General features: G+C 46.4%; 1 protein-coding gene across 1 annotated transcript; it reads right to left on the bottom strand.

Moving 5' to 3' along the window:
* Window positions 1-10,041: 10,041 nt before the first annotated feature.
* AADACL3 (arylacetamide deacetylase like 3) lies at window positions 10,042-14,298 on the bottom strand. The gene is given in 4 exon segments (XM_073236200.1): window positions 10,042-10,521; window positions 10,524-10,983; window positions 12,452-12,843; window positions 14,085-14,298. Coding segments are annotated over 4 exon segments (1,389 nt in total). The 3' UTR covers window positions 10,042-10,198.
* Window positions 14,299-15,935: the final 1,637 nt, after the last annotated feature.

Genomic DNA, 15,935 nt, shown 5'->3' with positions numbered 1-15,935 from the left:
TAGACCTGTAGTTAGAAGAGAGAGAGGTATTTTAATAGCCTTTCCAGCTAATTGTGGATATTCTTTGATACTACACCACAACTGTGTGAGTGGCCATTTCTTAGAATGTTAGTTGCAATGTGGACTCTGAAACTATGCAGTGAACTCTCTGAGCTCTGTCACCTTAAAATCCTCTGGTTGATCTTGTGATCTATGGGTTTTTAACACCATGGTGGGTATTTGGAAAATATTGGCATACTGAACTGTGCAGATAGACCCTCCAAGTCCTGACCTATTTCATTATACATTATCAAAAAAATCACATTTGCTAATGTCACTACTTATCGGAAAAGCATCTAAGTGTTAGGAAGTTGACATACTCTCAATGGGGAACACAAGCTTTCCAAAATTCTAGTTTTAGCCTGAAAGCTCAAACTTTTGTCACTGGCAACAGCTAAGGAAAACTGTTTAGTGTTTTCCTTGAAGTGACTGAGTTACTTCATTCGTTTTCAAGAAAATATTGACCAAATGTTCCAGTTTGAATAATCATGGTTTGTCAGTCATTCTTTCAAGTAAAAATGGTGTTTCATTAACGGAAAAAAAGAAAAGCCCACCTACTTCCACTCATAACTCAAGCTATTGCACACGCAGTGCTTCTGCTCAAGCGAACCGCGGTACTTGGTGCACAACAGCAGAGCTGTGCTCACACCTCTTTCCCATTTCATCACACGGCATGTTAAAAAGACCTCTGTTCAAGGGGCCAGATTTAATAAAATTAATAATCTTTACTTCTTCATCAAGGACATTCTTGAGTGAAACTAGCATTATTATTATTAGTAGTATTCGTATTATTTCACCATGAGTGTGTGGTGGTAGAGAATGCTAGTGCAATTAACAGCACTGCCCTGTTTCATGCAGAAACTCCAGCAGTTTCACTCATCACTGCCTTTGTTCCATTTGTGCAAATGTCAACACTTTGAAAAAGGGCAAACAACATCTTTATATTATCAACTTGGGAAACAGTCCTGGCCATGCAGGTGCCCTGAAGGAAGCTTGAGGATCTCCAGGGATCACACTTGAGAAACCTCTGCTCTTGAATGTGCTCCTAGGAGTGGAATCGCCGAGTCACAGGGTGTGAGTGTCCCCCGCTTTGCTAGATAATGCCAAACTCTTTTCCAATGTATCCATCTCCATCCCTCCCATCAGTGTCCGAGCATTCGCTTCAGTTACTTCACACCATTAAACACTCTCCCCTTTCCTTCTCCCCTCAGGCTCCAGGAACCTCTAGTCTACTTTCTGTCCCTATGAATTTGCCTGTTCTTGGCACCTCCTGTAAAAGGAGTCGTGCAATAGTCGCCTTTTTTTGTCTGGCTTCTCTCACTTAGCCTAATGTCTTCCAGGTTCATTTATGTAGTGCGTGTCAGAATTTTGTTCTGAAATTTTCTTTCCAGAATGAATAGTGGCTAACAATACTGTTCTGTTATATGTTTATACCACACTTGTTTCATCCGTCATCTGTTGATGGACATTCGGATGGCCTCTGCCATTTGGCTGGTGTGAATAGAGCTGCTAAGCCCATTGGTATACAGCTCTCTATTTGAGTTCCTCTTTCAGTCTTCTGAGTACACACCTAGGTGTGGAATTGGCACCACCATACTGTTTTCCACAGTTTCCACGCCATTTTACATTCCCACCAGCAATGCACATTTCTCCACATCCTTGCCAGAACTTTTCATTGTTCATTTTTGATAATAGCCCAACCTCATGGGTGTGAAGTACAATCCCATGGTGACTTTAATTTGCGCGTCCCTAATGACTAATGATGTTGAGCATCTTTTCATTGGCCTACTGGCCATTTGTATATCTTTTTTTAGGGAAACATCTATTCAAGTCCTCTGCCCATTTTTTGAATTGATATAGTCCTGATATGCTTTCCTTATCAGATACAAGATTTACAAATATTTCCTCTCATTCTGTGAGTCTCTTTACTCTCTTGAGATCGTCTGTTCCTGTGTATTTTATGCTTTATGCTACCTAACTGGATTATTTTTTATTTAATTTTCAAATTGATTCCTGCCTATATCTGAAACTGCAATTAATTTTTAAAACAATAACATTATATCCATCAACCTTGTTAACACTTACTAATTCTAATCATTTCCATGTAGATTCTTTGAGAATCTACATGTAAGGTAATAAAAATAATAGCATCTACAAACAAAAACCATTTTATTTCCTCCCTTTCAATCCCAATTGTTTTGTTACCTTTTCACCTTGCCTAGGACCACCAGTACAAGATGAATAAAGGGGACAGGGAGCGACTCTTGTCCTGTTCCTTTTATGAAAGGAAAAAATTTCAGTGTTCCACCAGTAAGCATGATGTTTGCTAGAGGTATTTTTTGTAGATGTGATTTACAGGGTTGGAAAATTTTCCTTCTATTCTTTATTTGCTGGGAGTTTTCCAAAAAAAATTTTTTTAAGCTTTTTGTAACTATTAAAGTAATCACAGTTTCATTGAATCCGTTAAAGTGATGAGTTACATGATTAATTCTGCAATGTTAAACTGAACTTGGCATTTCTGGTATAAACCTAACTTGCCCATGATATATCATCATTTTTCGATACTGCTGGGTTCAGTTTATTTCTAAATATTTTTTGGAAATTTTTTTGCCTGTTTATCCATGAGTAAGACTTTCACAGCCCGTCATTTGCATTTCCACTGTCCTTGAGGGATTTTACTGCCCATTCAGCCGCACAGAAAGAGCATCCCTTCTTTTTACATTCTTTAGGTCAGTTTATGTAAGATTAATGTCATTTCTTCCTTGAGTATTAAGTAAGTCAAGGCATCTGGGCCAAGAGATTTCCATTTTGTTTGGTTTGTTTTGTTGAACAGCTTCATTTTAGATTCAATCTCTTACAACACAAAATTCATCAGATTTTCTCTTTCCTTTTATGTCAGTCTGGTAAGTTGCATTTTTCTAAAAACTTACATGTTGCAGTTGCACTTCATTTTCAATTTGGGGGGATATGTTGCTCGTACTGTCCTCTAATGATCTTTTTAATATCTCCAGGATCTGTATTTTTATTCCTAGTACTTTTTATTCCTAGTACTTACTACTTGTGTTTTTCTCTTTTTTTCCTTTATTGGTGTCACCATATGTGTATAATTTTCTGTCTCTTCCAAGAGCAAAATGAGGCAGTGCTGAGCAGCTCTGTTATGACTATTTTAGATTTTAGGGATTTTTGTGCAAAAGGTATAAAAAAGTACATAAAAATTTAAAATATATTGAAAAGTATAAAAATCTTTTTAATACTTAATCTTTCAGAAATTCTCAGCCATTATATGTTTAAATATTGCTTCTGCCTCCTTCCTTTCTCCTTTATTTCTGAAATAACAACGATAGTTTTGTTACAGCTTCTCACTGAATCCTCAATGCCTCTGGCTTCCTCTTCTGTATTTTTTGGCCCTTTTGTCAACTTAGGTTGGTTCTGAATCCTGGTTTTCAGACCTACTACATTCCGGTTCACGCGTCCTCTGTCAAGCGTGTCTAATGTGAAGGTAAACCCACCTGTTAAATTTTTTAATTCAACCTATGGCATTTTCCAGTTCTAAAATTTGTTTGATTCTTTTACACACACATACACACACACACACACACACAACACATGCTATGCCACTTTTCACAGTTCCAAACTTATTTTTTACCTTCTGAATTCTTAGATTGCCACTTTTGCCTTTCAGATTTCCAAATACGTAGATTTCTAATCCTCTGGGCTCGGCGCTGAGCAACAGGGTCTAGGGAGTCTCTGCAGACCCACAGAAGATTCTAAACCCTGCCTGGAGTAGGGAGGCTCTCTGGGGAAGGCAAAGCCTAAGGTGACACCTGAAAAGTGGACAATGGACTGACCTCTCCCTTCCTGGTCCAATGTGGCCCCAAAACACTTTAGAGATGGCTGAGTGCTTTGGGTCACTGCACAAGGAATGGACCGGGGAGGGTGGGGGACAGAGAGCTCGGGCACATTTGGCACAGCTTCCAGTTCCTCCTCTTTTCAGCCTTTTGACTTTGGCCAACTTTGCTGGCCAAGCCAACCTTGGTGTCCTAATCTATAAACTGGAAATAAATATCCTGTACATCCTAAGATTATGAGAATTCATTGAAACGTTACCTTTTATAAAGCACTTCGTATAATGCCTGCCACATAGAAAGGGTCAACAAATCATCAACCCTCTCTTCCCAAAACTGAGTTTATTTTAGTAACAAATCCATTCCTTTCCCTATGTTAGAGGAGTGTATTTGAGAAATTGGAGCAGAAATACCCCAAAGAGGGTAATTCTAGATTCTCTTTGAATGGGGAGCTCCTGAACACTAAACAGCTTGTCATCCCCTCTGGGCTTTGCTGTGAGTCTGATAAACAGCAACCCCGTGACTGTGAGCAGCAGATACCTAATCGAGACTTACACCAATGTGGCCCGTGCTTTACATGAACACCCCCAGGCAGTAGATAGGATCCTCACCATTTCAAAGCAAGAAAACTGAGGGCCTAAGAGGTTAAGGAAATGTTGGATCTATGACTGGCTCCAGATCGTGTGTCCTTCGCCACTCTGCCTTCTGGGAGGAGAGGCCTTGTGTAATCAACAGCAGAAGGCACCTCTTCAACCTAAAATTTAAACTGTTCTTTTGTTCTCTAGATTCCACGTATAAGTAAAGTCATATGGTATTTGTCTTTCTCTGTCTGATGTATTTCCCTTAGCATAATACCCTCTAGGTCCATCCATGTTGTCACAAATGGCAAGATTTCATTCTTTTTTATGGCTGAGTAATACTCCATTGTATACATGTACCACCTCTACTTTATTCCGACTTATAAACCTGTTGGTTGCCATCGGGGAGAGGTAGGGGAACAGGTAAAATAGGTGAACAGAATACAGAGGTATAAACTTCAAATGACAAAATAAATTAGTCACGGGGAATGGAAGTACAGCATTGGAAATAGAGTCAATAATACTGCAATTTCTTTGTATGCTGACAGATGGAACCTACACTTGTCATGGTGAGCATTTAGTAGTGGATAAATTGTCGAATCACTATGCTGTAGCCAATATTATTGTACATCAACTCTATTTCAAAAAAACATTTTTTTTGGAACTGCTCTGCCCTTTGGTGATAACATAGGCAACCAGTTGTCTCATACTAGTGTGACTAGAAATGCTTTGAAATTTGATCCCCAGGCATGCCTTACCTGATTCAACCTTGTGCAGCAATTTGCAAGGTAACCAGCTGCAGTGCTGGGTGGGGGGTGTTCTGGTCAGGAAACAGAGCGACCCTTGCCAACCCTAGGAACAAAGGGCCAATTTACTGGCTCTGGGGTCCTTTGCTCTGTTAGATGGAGGCAAGGATATTAGAGGCAGCGAGCCAATAATGCTGAGCCTGCCCTGAATCCTCACCTGATTCCTGCAGACGTCCATTTGAGTTAAGGAACTTTCCTGTTAAAATACAGACATGCCAAGCCAACTCTGTCCCATCCTACCATTTTGTCCAGCCAATCAATTTTATTTTTGCTTTTGGGACTGAATGTTATGATTCAACTACATCCCTCCCAGCTGAGATTTGCAGAGAAAAAGAGATGGACTGGCATTTTCATAACATCCAATTGGCATTCAAAATGTGCCAAGTAAACAGCCCTCCTTGAATTGGTCACAGAGGATCACATGTGCAGAAGGGGGCATGCATAGAAATGTTCACTACAGATTTGTTTGTCTGTGAAAAACTGTAAAAAGACCAAATGTGTTCACTGGTAGGATCTGTAACTTAGCCATACTGTGGGATACTATGCAGTTGCTAAAAAGAGTAAGAGAAATTTGTACCATTTACTAGCCTTGATTTCTAAGATACATCATTGGGTGAAAAATTCAAGTGGCACAACATGTACAGAATAATATATTTTATGTACCAATATATGGTAAAGTCATCCCACAGAATAATATTCTACATTTTCTATGGGTACATATCTGTGTACGTAAAAGCACAGAAACAAATTCTGAAAGAAGATGCCCCTGCCACCACCACCGAAAAAAAAGTAACGGTGGACACATCCAGATAAATGGGAATAGATTTGAGGCAGGGTGGTCCAAAGAGACTTTACTTTAGCCTTATCTCTTGTATTTGAAATTCTTATCTAAAAGAAGAATGTATTTGTGTATCACTATTATAATTTAAAATGCATTTTAAAAGGTACAATGGAAATGGAAAATTATGATTGTGTAGTAAGCTGTAATAATGTCCACAAATACTTGCTGTCCCTCTCTGGAGAGCTTATGCTTCTCTGTCCTGTCAAGTTCAGTCTTGGCCATATGACTTGCTCTGGCTAACAAAGGGGGAGCAAAAATAATGAGCACCCCTTCTGAGCAGAAGTCTGGGGAGCCACTGGAGGATTTACTGTGTTCTTTTCTTCTCTGCCCACTGGAGAGATTTCAGATAGAGGCTGTTCCATCAGCCTGGATCCCAGTGTAGACAAACGTGGAGGGTGGCTGCAGCTGCTCTGTGAGGGGCATGGGATGTGTAATGTGAGCAAGACCTAGACCTTTGCTGTCATAAGCCATTGAGACAGTGGGGCCACTTGTCATTGCAGCAGAGCTTAATCTAAAATAGCCCCAGGCTAAGAGGAGAGCGCAAGCAGTCACTCTGGAGCAGAGAGTGCTGGCAGAGACCTAGACAAGGTCCGGGGTCACGTGGACGGGGAGATCCTGGAGGGGGGCAAGGAGCCCTCTGAGGAAGACACTGAAAGGGAATTGGGGTGAAGAGTGGCAGAGACTAATTTTGCCAGTTTCTCAGCTTTGCCGTAGGACCTTGTCCTCAATTGCCTATTGATAGAAGAAGGCAGTTTGGGATGCAACCCAGTGTCCTTTGTTAGATGGCACCCGTCCTCGCCTGACCTGCAGATCTCTCCAGGGAAATGCTGGTAATTTACTGAGAAATACACTCCCAGAGGGTCTGGGCTAAAAGATGTGTGGGTGTCCCCTCTCCTGAGTGGTATTAGCGGGGCCCCTCAGCTGTGCATTCCTAGAGGGGCCTACGGTCACCAACTCCAAAATCATTCAGACTGGAAGCTACAGCCCAGAAAGCAAAGCAAACCAGACAGCAAAAATACTTGGTTCTATTAACTGGATTCAGATGAGACAGTAGCCAACGTCTAGCTGGATGGGAAATGACTCAAGTAAGGTCATGTGGCTCAGATACGTTCTTTTATGACAGGAAAGAAAAGAGTTAATGGGCTGGGGTGGGGTGGGGTGGCGGCAGAAAGGGGCTGTCGTCAGATCAGGATTGCCATGCACAGCGCCTGGCCAACCACGAGACCTCGGACTGGCTACTTAATCAGCTGGGCTGGAGCCTGACTGGAAAGAGACAGGAAATGAGTGTTGTCATTAATGCCTCCTAGGCTTTGGTTTCCTGTTCTGTCAATTGGTCATAAGAATAACCACTTCGTAGAATTCCTATGAGGAATACGTGAGTGTGGTGGGGAACCACATCTGGTGTGTTAGATTAAGAATAGGCAGATTATCTCGTGCTGAATGAGGAGGCACAAGCCATCCACAGGGGCCAGCGTTGGTCGGAGCCCTCACTTTGGAGAAGTGAAAACCCCAGGGTCGTTTGGCCTGAAGGCACAGTTTCAGTACACTTACACAAGGGAGGTAAAGTCTCAAGGTTTATTCCTTGTACGCAGTGAGCCGGGGAGGGGGAGGGGGCCTCTGTTCCAGGTCACAAGTGAGTGGGAGATGAACAGTAGGTAGCAAGCACCTCTTACTTGTAAGGTGGTCGGGACAGATCACTAACTTCTCATGGGCTCAGAGTCAAGTGGTTATTCTAAAAGTTGCCCCCAGGAAAAGGGAAGTGGAAGCTTGTGGCAAGAATCCTAAGCTCAGGGCCTTATCTGAATGTCCAGACTCTAGGTGTGAGCAGGGCTGTCATGCTGCAAAATGTCTGTGCAGCAGGAGCTGTGTTCCCATACCAATGAGGTGGCAGATTTAAATGGCCCAGTAGCGTGCCTAACGTGGAGCTGGCTCATGGCGAACATCCCTTCCCACCCCTTTTCCATTCCCTGAGCCTCATGCATGGGTGCAGGAAAGACAGCAATGACGCAGTAAAGTAAGAGTGGGACATTTGGTCCCCAGATCTACCCAAACAGCCACTGCGGGGGAAAGGGCTTTTCCTCTCCCACAGTCTGCAGAAGGGAGCAGCCTTGGAAACGAGCCCACCCAGAGGTTCTTGCAGCCCTAGAAGTGTAACCCACTCATCTCCACTGGGCATGGTCCTCCAGCAGCTTGCCCACTCCTCACGACCCCACAGTAGAGGAGGCACCCACCCAGCAACCCAGCAGCTCAGGTCATGTCCCTCATGTCCCTCTACCCATCTCCAGAGGCAGGGGTGACACACAGGCCACTCTCCAGGAGGGGGACCCACAGACCCCACTCAGAGGCCTGCCTCCGAAGGGAACGTGCTCCTCTGACTCCCGTGCTCCCTGACGGCTGAGTGGACACCAGACCAGGTGCCATCAGTGAGGGGTTCCTCTTCCTCCAATGAAGCCACCCGCTGGTCTGCCTGCTGTGAATGGATGGAAAGCCACCCAGTGGGTGTCCTCTCTGCCCTATGTTTCACAGGAACATTCAACGGAAAGCAAGTTAAGGATATGCACAGGGCCCTTGCAGCAGTGGACTTGGATCTCAGTCTATAGAAGCCACTGGTAAGCCAGGAGTAGAGCCTTCTGAAGACCAGGCCAGGCCAGCATGTGAGCCTAGGCTACCCCTTTCAGAGGAACTTTTATTCCTAAGAATCAGGTGCCCAGCTTGGTCCTTGACATCTCTTGCCACATCCAGGTACCTTGACTCAGGATTCAGTTTAGCTTCTGCAGGAGAAGCATTGGTGTCCACCCAGTAGTGTAAGCATTGACGTCTACTATCGTAGATAAGCATCGATGTGAATCGGTCCAGGCCCCAGGTGGAGTTGACCCCACTCTCCACTCCAGGGCTGGCCTGGGATTCGGGCCTGGTCCATCAGAACATCCCATTCCCTTGACTGTGGCGCCTGAATACATCACTCAGGAAGCCAATAGGGCTGTCGAGTTACAAGGTGATTTCCTCTGGGGCGAGTTCATAACTGGATTGAATCCAGTAGAGCGTAAGCACAGAGCGGCTCAGGGTTACCGTGTGGAGAGACCAGTGTGATGTAAACACAGAGGAGCGCAGAACAGAGGAAAGACAAGGCGGTTGGTGCCTCTGAGTTTCAGCTCCAACATGCTTCATTTACCCCTGGAATCAGCTACATTAGCCTGATTTAGGGCAATTTAAGTTGGTTCTGGAAATTGCTCTCACGAGCACCTCTCCCAGCCCTCTGGCCCTCTCCTGGTTCCTGCTGTGGCTGGGGCTGAGGTCAGTGGGACTCGGTCTCCCCGAGTGTCTGGCTTGGGGCTCATCTCCCCTTCCAGCTCCTCGCCTCTGACTCTTCTAACGTTGCTCCTGGGCCCTCAGTTGGAAGCCTGACCTTGACTGCAAGAGCTTCAGAGCTCCCCTCCTCAGGCGGCTCCGGGCTGCCCTCACCTACCACTAGGTGCCAACTGCCATGGGAGCAGACAATCCACTCTGTCCCCACTCTTCCAGCCCAGACAGTTGAGACCCTGAGCTCAGAGGCACAGGAAGAGCAGGGAAAGCGTCGCCGTATACCCAGGCGAAGAGGATGGAACCAGCTTCCCCACCCCCACCCAGCCATCTAGAGCAGCAGAGCCCTGCACTCTGCACAGGTTGGGAAAGGCCCATGAGATTGCACAGGGTGCCCCTGTGTTATTCCAAGGCCAGCCCAATGGACTTACCCATAACCCACAGCCTGGGTCAACCTGGGCAATCTGAACTCCCCCACAGGGCGTCGATGGGCAATCCTTCCATGCCCATTTACTCTCTCAAATGGCCACGGAAGATTGTCAGCTCAAAGTTTCCCAGTGGTGAACGTAGACAAAGAACCCTCCCCTCCCCGCAAACCTGTCTCTTCTACCCCTCTCCCTTCAGATCAGAAACGTGCATCCTGGGATTCTAGAGCCTGGAGCAAGAAGCAGATGGCAATCTCGCCGCCCTCCCCGGCCCCGCTCAGCATCACCCCCATCAGCCACAGAAACCCCCCTGAAGAGCAAGAGGGTGGCCCCCAGCCTCAGCTCCAGCAGGAGGGAAAGATGGCTACAACCCTTTTAGGAAATGGACTGTGGTATTCAGGATCCTCATGGAGCAGGGGAAGTACAAGCAACCCACGTCAAGGCTGTTGAGCACTCCGTGGACACCACCCTCCACGTGGTGCCAAGTCGCTGGGACTCCCAGGTCCCCCAGCCTCTTCTTGCACGACAGTGAGTCGTCCCGGAGAAGATCATATTCACAGCTCAACATGCAGGCTTCGGGGAGCAGAGACACTACTTCATTTTCTGCAATCAGGGGCGAGTTCATCAAATCCAGGATGAACTTTGTCTCCTGATAGGCAGCCTCATTCACGGGCTCCCGGGGCACTGCTGGTAGCTTCTCTTCTTAAACCTTTCGGGCATGTTTTCTGGACCCAACCACTTTCCATACTTTTCCCAGACTTCAGCAGGCAAACGGGCGCCTCTCCTGATGGTGGTCTTCCAGGAGGGGCTGATGCCCAGGTAAACACACCAACAATAGAAGGCAAAGGCAAGACTGAGCAACAGGACGTTGGTGTTCTGCTGGTAGGATGGGAGCTGGAAATATGGGCTTTGGAAAATGAAGTTTACCAGGATTCGGGCCTGGATCTTGGGAAGATCTGGCTGGTCCAGAAGTCTTTGAAAAATTATCACTGCTATTCCGCCTCCCACACTGTCACCACAGACCACGACCCACACTGGGTCCACCCCGTACATACCCAGGGACTGCATGGAATGGGTGGCAGCTGCCGTGCAGTCTGTTGCTCCCACTGGAAACTTCTGCTGGGGCACCATGCCATGTCTACACAGGAATCAAGGAACATGGTTTACATTCTTCACCTCAACAGAGCCCAGAACACTTGTGTCTGACATCCTTAGGCCAAATATCTCCCATGAACTTCTCTTTTGAAGTCTGAGCAGGTGTCCTTGAGGTTTGAGGCTTAAAAGACAGACATAAACCATGCAGTGTCCGGCATGTGGGTTCAGTATGAAGTAGCTGCTATTCTCTCGGTCTCAATAACCCACGGGGTCAGGCTGTAATCACAAGGGCCCTGCCATCCACCTACTGGTCACAACTTAGCTGTCACCAACACAGCTCCATCTTCCTTAACCTACCTGCTGGGGCTCCCCTGACTCACACCTGTGCTCTATCTTTTACAACTCTTCGGAGCAACTCCATTTGCCTAGGTTTCGAGTCTAACTGTTCCCGCCGTGTTCACTGGTTTTGTGGGAGGATCTCGTAGACTTAAATTTTACCAAAGGCCAGTAGATAACATATGGGCCTCCTCCTGACCAGCCACGCCCACTCTAGACCATTGCTGCCCCAAGATGCACCCCTCCAGGTACCAGAGTGCCCGGCTCAGGAAGGCCAGCCTGGCATTGCTAGACCTTCCCATTTTTCAAAATATTCTAGAAATCTGGATTTTGTGGGAAATTTCACCATTTTAAATGCTGGCCTCAAATTTTTAAAAAAAGATAGAAACACTCTATGGGATCAACATACCTTCTGCCAGCCACTTCCATTCTGATGCCCCCTACTATAAGCTCCCTTGGGTTCATGCTGGGACAGCAATATTTTGAACTCCAAAGTTCTGTCTACCTTGGATTCATGAAATAACTTTCTTGCAGAGATTTGCTGGGATATTATACTGACGATCTCTCAGCTCAGCACAACCAGAACAGTGAGGTGCACAGTGGGGGACCATGTGGCCAGGATTTCCGTCCCACCAGAAATGGTTTTGGAGCTGAGAACTGTAGAGTGAGGCATTTCTCTGGGTCTCTCTCCCTCACCCAGGACCGACTTCTGTATTTTTTACTCTATTCACCTAGCTGTGCCACAAGAAAGCTGAGAAATCGTCCCTACCAAGACACTGGCAAGTGATATTTCTCTGTGGCGTGTGCATTAAACAAAACTGTTGGAAAAGCCTAATCAGGAGAAATGCCCCTGTGTGTGGAAATGTGTCAGCCTGCAGGGTAGGATGAGTCCACACCACGCTGGTGGCTGCTCCTGGGATGCGTCCAGTTAGCCTGAGCTGGAGGCCCAGGGAGCGGCTGCCCTGGGTCCCTCTTGCCCCGTGTCCACCAAGCCCTCTTCAGGATTCCAGGTTGGGCGGGTGATGCCCTGAAATCAGTCTGGAGAGCGGGTGGCTTTTGCAGCTTTCTCACTCCCACGGGTGCATCTCACCAGGGTGGACCTCCTTCTCCGGAGCACGTGGAGATGACCTGGCAGAGTCTGCTGCTGTGCTGGCTATGGCCTGGGCACTACAGGCAGTCAGTGGAGGGAGGCGCATAGCGGCCAGAACGCGCAGGGCTGTTCCAGCCCGTGAAGAGTGTTCCGCCCACAAGCGCTGCAGCTGTGAGGCTCTGCACTTGACCTGCCCAGCAAGGAGCGTTCCTCGGGCAGCTTCCAGACGGCCAGGGCACACATGATCCCACAGGAGGGGCGCCCTGAGCCCTGCCTCTCCCCTCCTCTCCGCACTGACTCTCCGGGCGCAGGCCTTCCTCCTGGTGCCCTCCAGCCCCCCGCCTGCTGCTGATTCCTGCTTCCCATCCCATCAGCCCCGCGCTCCTGGCTTCCCGACACCCTTCCGTCCTCCCCTTTACTCACCCAGTTGATAGAACCACTGAGCCACTCTCCTTGGGCGACGACAGTATATGCCACATGGTGGGTTTCTAGAAAATAAAAAGGTCTTCACGTCCACCAGGAAGGCTAGTGGGGTCCCTTTGCCAGCCATCCTGGGCTCGCCCTTCTCTGACAAGCAGGGCGCACAGAGCGCTGGTGCTGATTCTAACTCGCTTTGCAGATTTTCTTGTAGCCGTCAGGCAGCCTTCTCATCAAATCTGTCACTATTTCTCTTCTGTGGGACTGTCTGAACAACCTCCTCTAAGAAGCACCTCTTCCCCCTCCCTTGATTCTGTAATTCATCCAGAATATCTAGAAGCTGTTTGGCCGTAGAGCAGTGCGTCAGGGTGTGAGCCCTGGATTTGAGCCTGAGATCGAATCCTAACTTTGCCCCCCTTTAGCCTGAGCTGAAATAGTGCAGGGCAAGTCCCTTCACCTACCCTAAAGCTCGATTTTTCTCATCTGTCAGTGGGTATAATGGTGGTAACAAGGCTACGGGGGATTTAAATGAGATAATGCACTTAAAAGGTTGCCACAGTACCTGCTGTGTAAATATGAATATTAATCAAAATTAATAAATGTTAGCTGTTACTATCATTCATTACACAGACAAAATCCAAACCATGGCTGCATTAAATCCCTTTTTCTCAGAGCTGCTGAATGGGACCCTGGCATCCCACAGATAGGAAAGCACTTCCAAGACCGAATAAAGGGAGGTGTTTTCCTCTCTAATTCATGAGGGAGTGGGGGAAAAGTAAGATAATAAAATTGTCTCAATTTTGAAGTTTTCTTCTCTAATTTTCCTCAAATTTTTGTCCTCCTGTCTGTACCAGAATTTGTCTCAGAAAATACCTGATATGAAACAAAAGGATGTGTTTTAGTTATTTCCATTTTTTTCAAATCCTTATTTCCAACTAGAGATGATGGTTGCACATTTGCTGTACTAAATGCCAAAATTTATACTAAATGGTTAATTTCATGTTGCGTGACTTCATACACACACACACACATTCCATATATACATATATATATACACAATGTATATATTATATATTTTACATATATATATATATATTCTTATTATCAGAAAGAGATCAGCGCATTCCATATCTTTGCTGCCTGACTATCTGGGACCTGCTAGCTGTCCTGGAATTCCCTAGTTCCCTGGTCACAACAGTGGCTTTTAGACCCAAGGCAGATGACAGGGGTGCCCCCTCATGCTGGGTGTCCCCACAGCTCTGATTTGAGGCTGTTACTCTGCAGGCCGGGGGTCTGTGGGAAGGACTCTTACCCAAGCTCCCAAAGACCTTGCCGCTGCTCTGGTGGAACACGATGCCCGGCCTCAGTGTGCAGGAGGGTGCCCTGGGCTGGTACAGCTTCACGGGGACCACGCCAAAGCAGAGATCTGCGACCACGACATCCGGCTCCTCCTCTAGTGGCATGAGGTCATGTATGCATCGCACAAATTGGGGCATAGAACAGATTCTCAGTTGATGAAAAATCATCCCCTGTTGGCGTGAGAAGAGGAAATGCATTGGGAGGGATTACAGCGTGTGCCACCCTGGACATCTGCTGCCTCACACACCCTCCACAGCATGGCGGGAGACCAGACTGGACCACTGCCCTGCTCCACCCACTGGAGGCCTGTTGCACGGCAGTAAAATGCACCCCACCCTGGCCCTTGCCACCCCAGCACAGGCTCCTCACAACCCTTTCTCCTGGACACCTGACACCTCAGTCTTACAGGCCAGGCTTCTGCCCAACTCTCCCAGATCCCTTTAACCTGGGACACACCCCACCTTGGCCTGGACATGACATCCCTTCCTGGGGAGGCCCTCCTGGACACCCCCAGCCAACAGGGGCCATCCTGAGCATTTGTTGCTATTTTTAAGATGTGGGAACAGCATTGTGGTTATGTTTTTTAAAAGAGGGAGGAGAGAGTTCTTATCTTTTAGAGACAGCTACTGAAATTTTTTTGGACAAAATAATGTAACATCTGGGATCCACATCATGAGAAATGGGAATGGGGGAAAAAGTGGGGCCACTGATGAAACAGGACTGGGCAGGAGTTAGTGATAAATTTATGGGGGAGTTAGTGATAAATTGAAGGAGGCACCGGGGACTTCCTTCAACCTTTCTGTCTCCTTATGTCAAAAGTCTGCATAATAAAAAATAAGAATAAACAAATAGAGCAGGCTCTCCCCCTGGGCAGGCTTCTTCCCATGGTTCCTGACCTTTACATGCCAAGGCCATTTGGGCTTTAGTGAAACCTATGGACCTTGTCACAGAATGTTTTCTGTATACATAAGATAAAATACGTAGGATTACAAAGGAAGGCAATTCTCTTTAAATATAGTTATCAAAATACTAAAGCAAACATGTGGTGTAGTAATATATGTACTTCCTTTTTAGCCCCCTGAACAGCAAGAACCAATAACGTCACAATTTCAAAGAAACGAGGCACATTCACCATTATTCACATGATCCGTCATAGCTGTAATATGCTCTGAAAATATCTGCGATTCCTCTTGGTGCCCAAGGGGTTCTGCTATAACAGCTGTGGCTTGTCACCTTCATTCACAACAGAAGGAAATGCACTTGACCCTTGAACAACACGGATTTGAACTGTGTGGGCCCACTTATATGTGGAGTTTTTTCAATTAACTATATTGGAAACTTCTTTGGACAGTTGTGACAATTTGAAAGAACATCGGTTTTTCTCTAGCTTACTTCACTGTAGGCCTAGTGTGTAGCACATAAAACGTACAAAATAAGTGTTAGTTGACTGTGTTGTAAATAGGCTTTCAGTCAACGGTAGGCCGTGCGTGGTAATGTTTGGGAGAATTAAAGTCATACTTAGATCTTTCGAAGGCATTGGTGGGGGGTCAGCGCCCCTACCCCCGTATAGTTCAAGGGTCAACTGTACTACATTTCTGTTAGAGGTTACCCCATCCAAATTCATGGACCTCTTGCATCTTATCACCCTTGGGGGTTCAAGGAACCCCAACGTGAAAAGCCCTGGGAACCCACTGCCATGTTTTGTTTTCCTCATAGCACTTGCCTCTCTGTGAATTGCTTTTCTTGTAGTGAGTCTGCGAGTTTAGTGCTGTCTCTCCACAAACCACCATGAAACCACAGCTCC

The sequence above is a fragment of the Manis javanica genome, chromosome 4 (assembly GCF_040802235.1).
Source record: "Manis javanica isolate MJ-LG chromosome 4, MJ_LKY, whole genome shotgun sequence".
NCBI classification, from domain to species: Eukaryota; Metazoa; Chordata; class Mammalia; order Pholidota; family Manidae; genus Manis; species Manis javanica.
The sequence above is the reverse complement of the archived record's forward strand: the minus strand, read 5'-3'. Positions and strand labels throughout refer to the sequence as shown.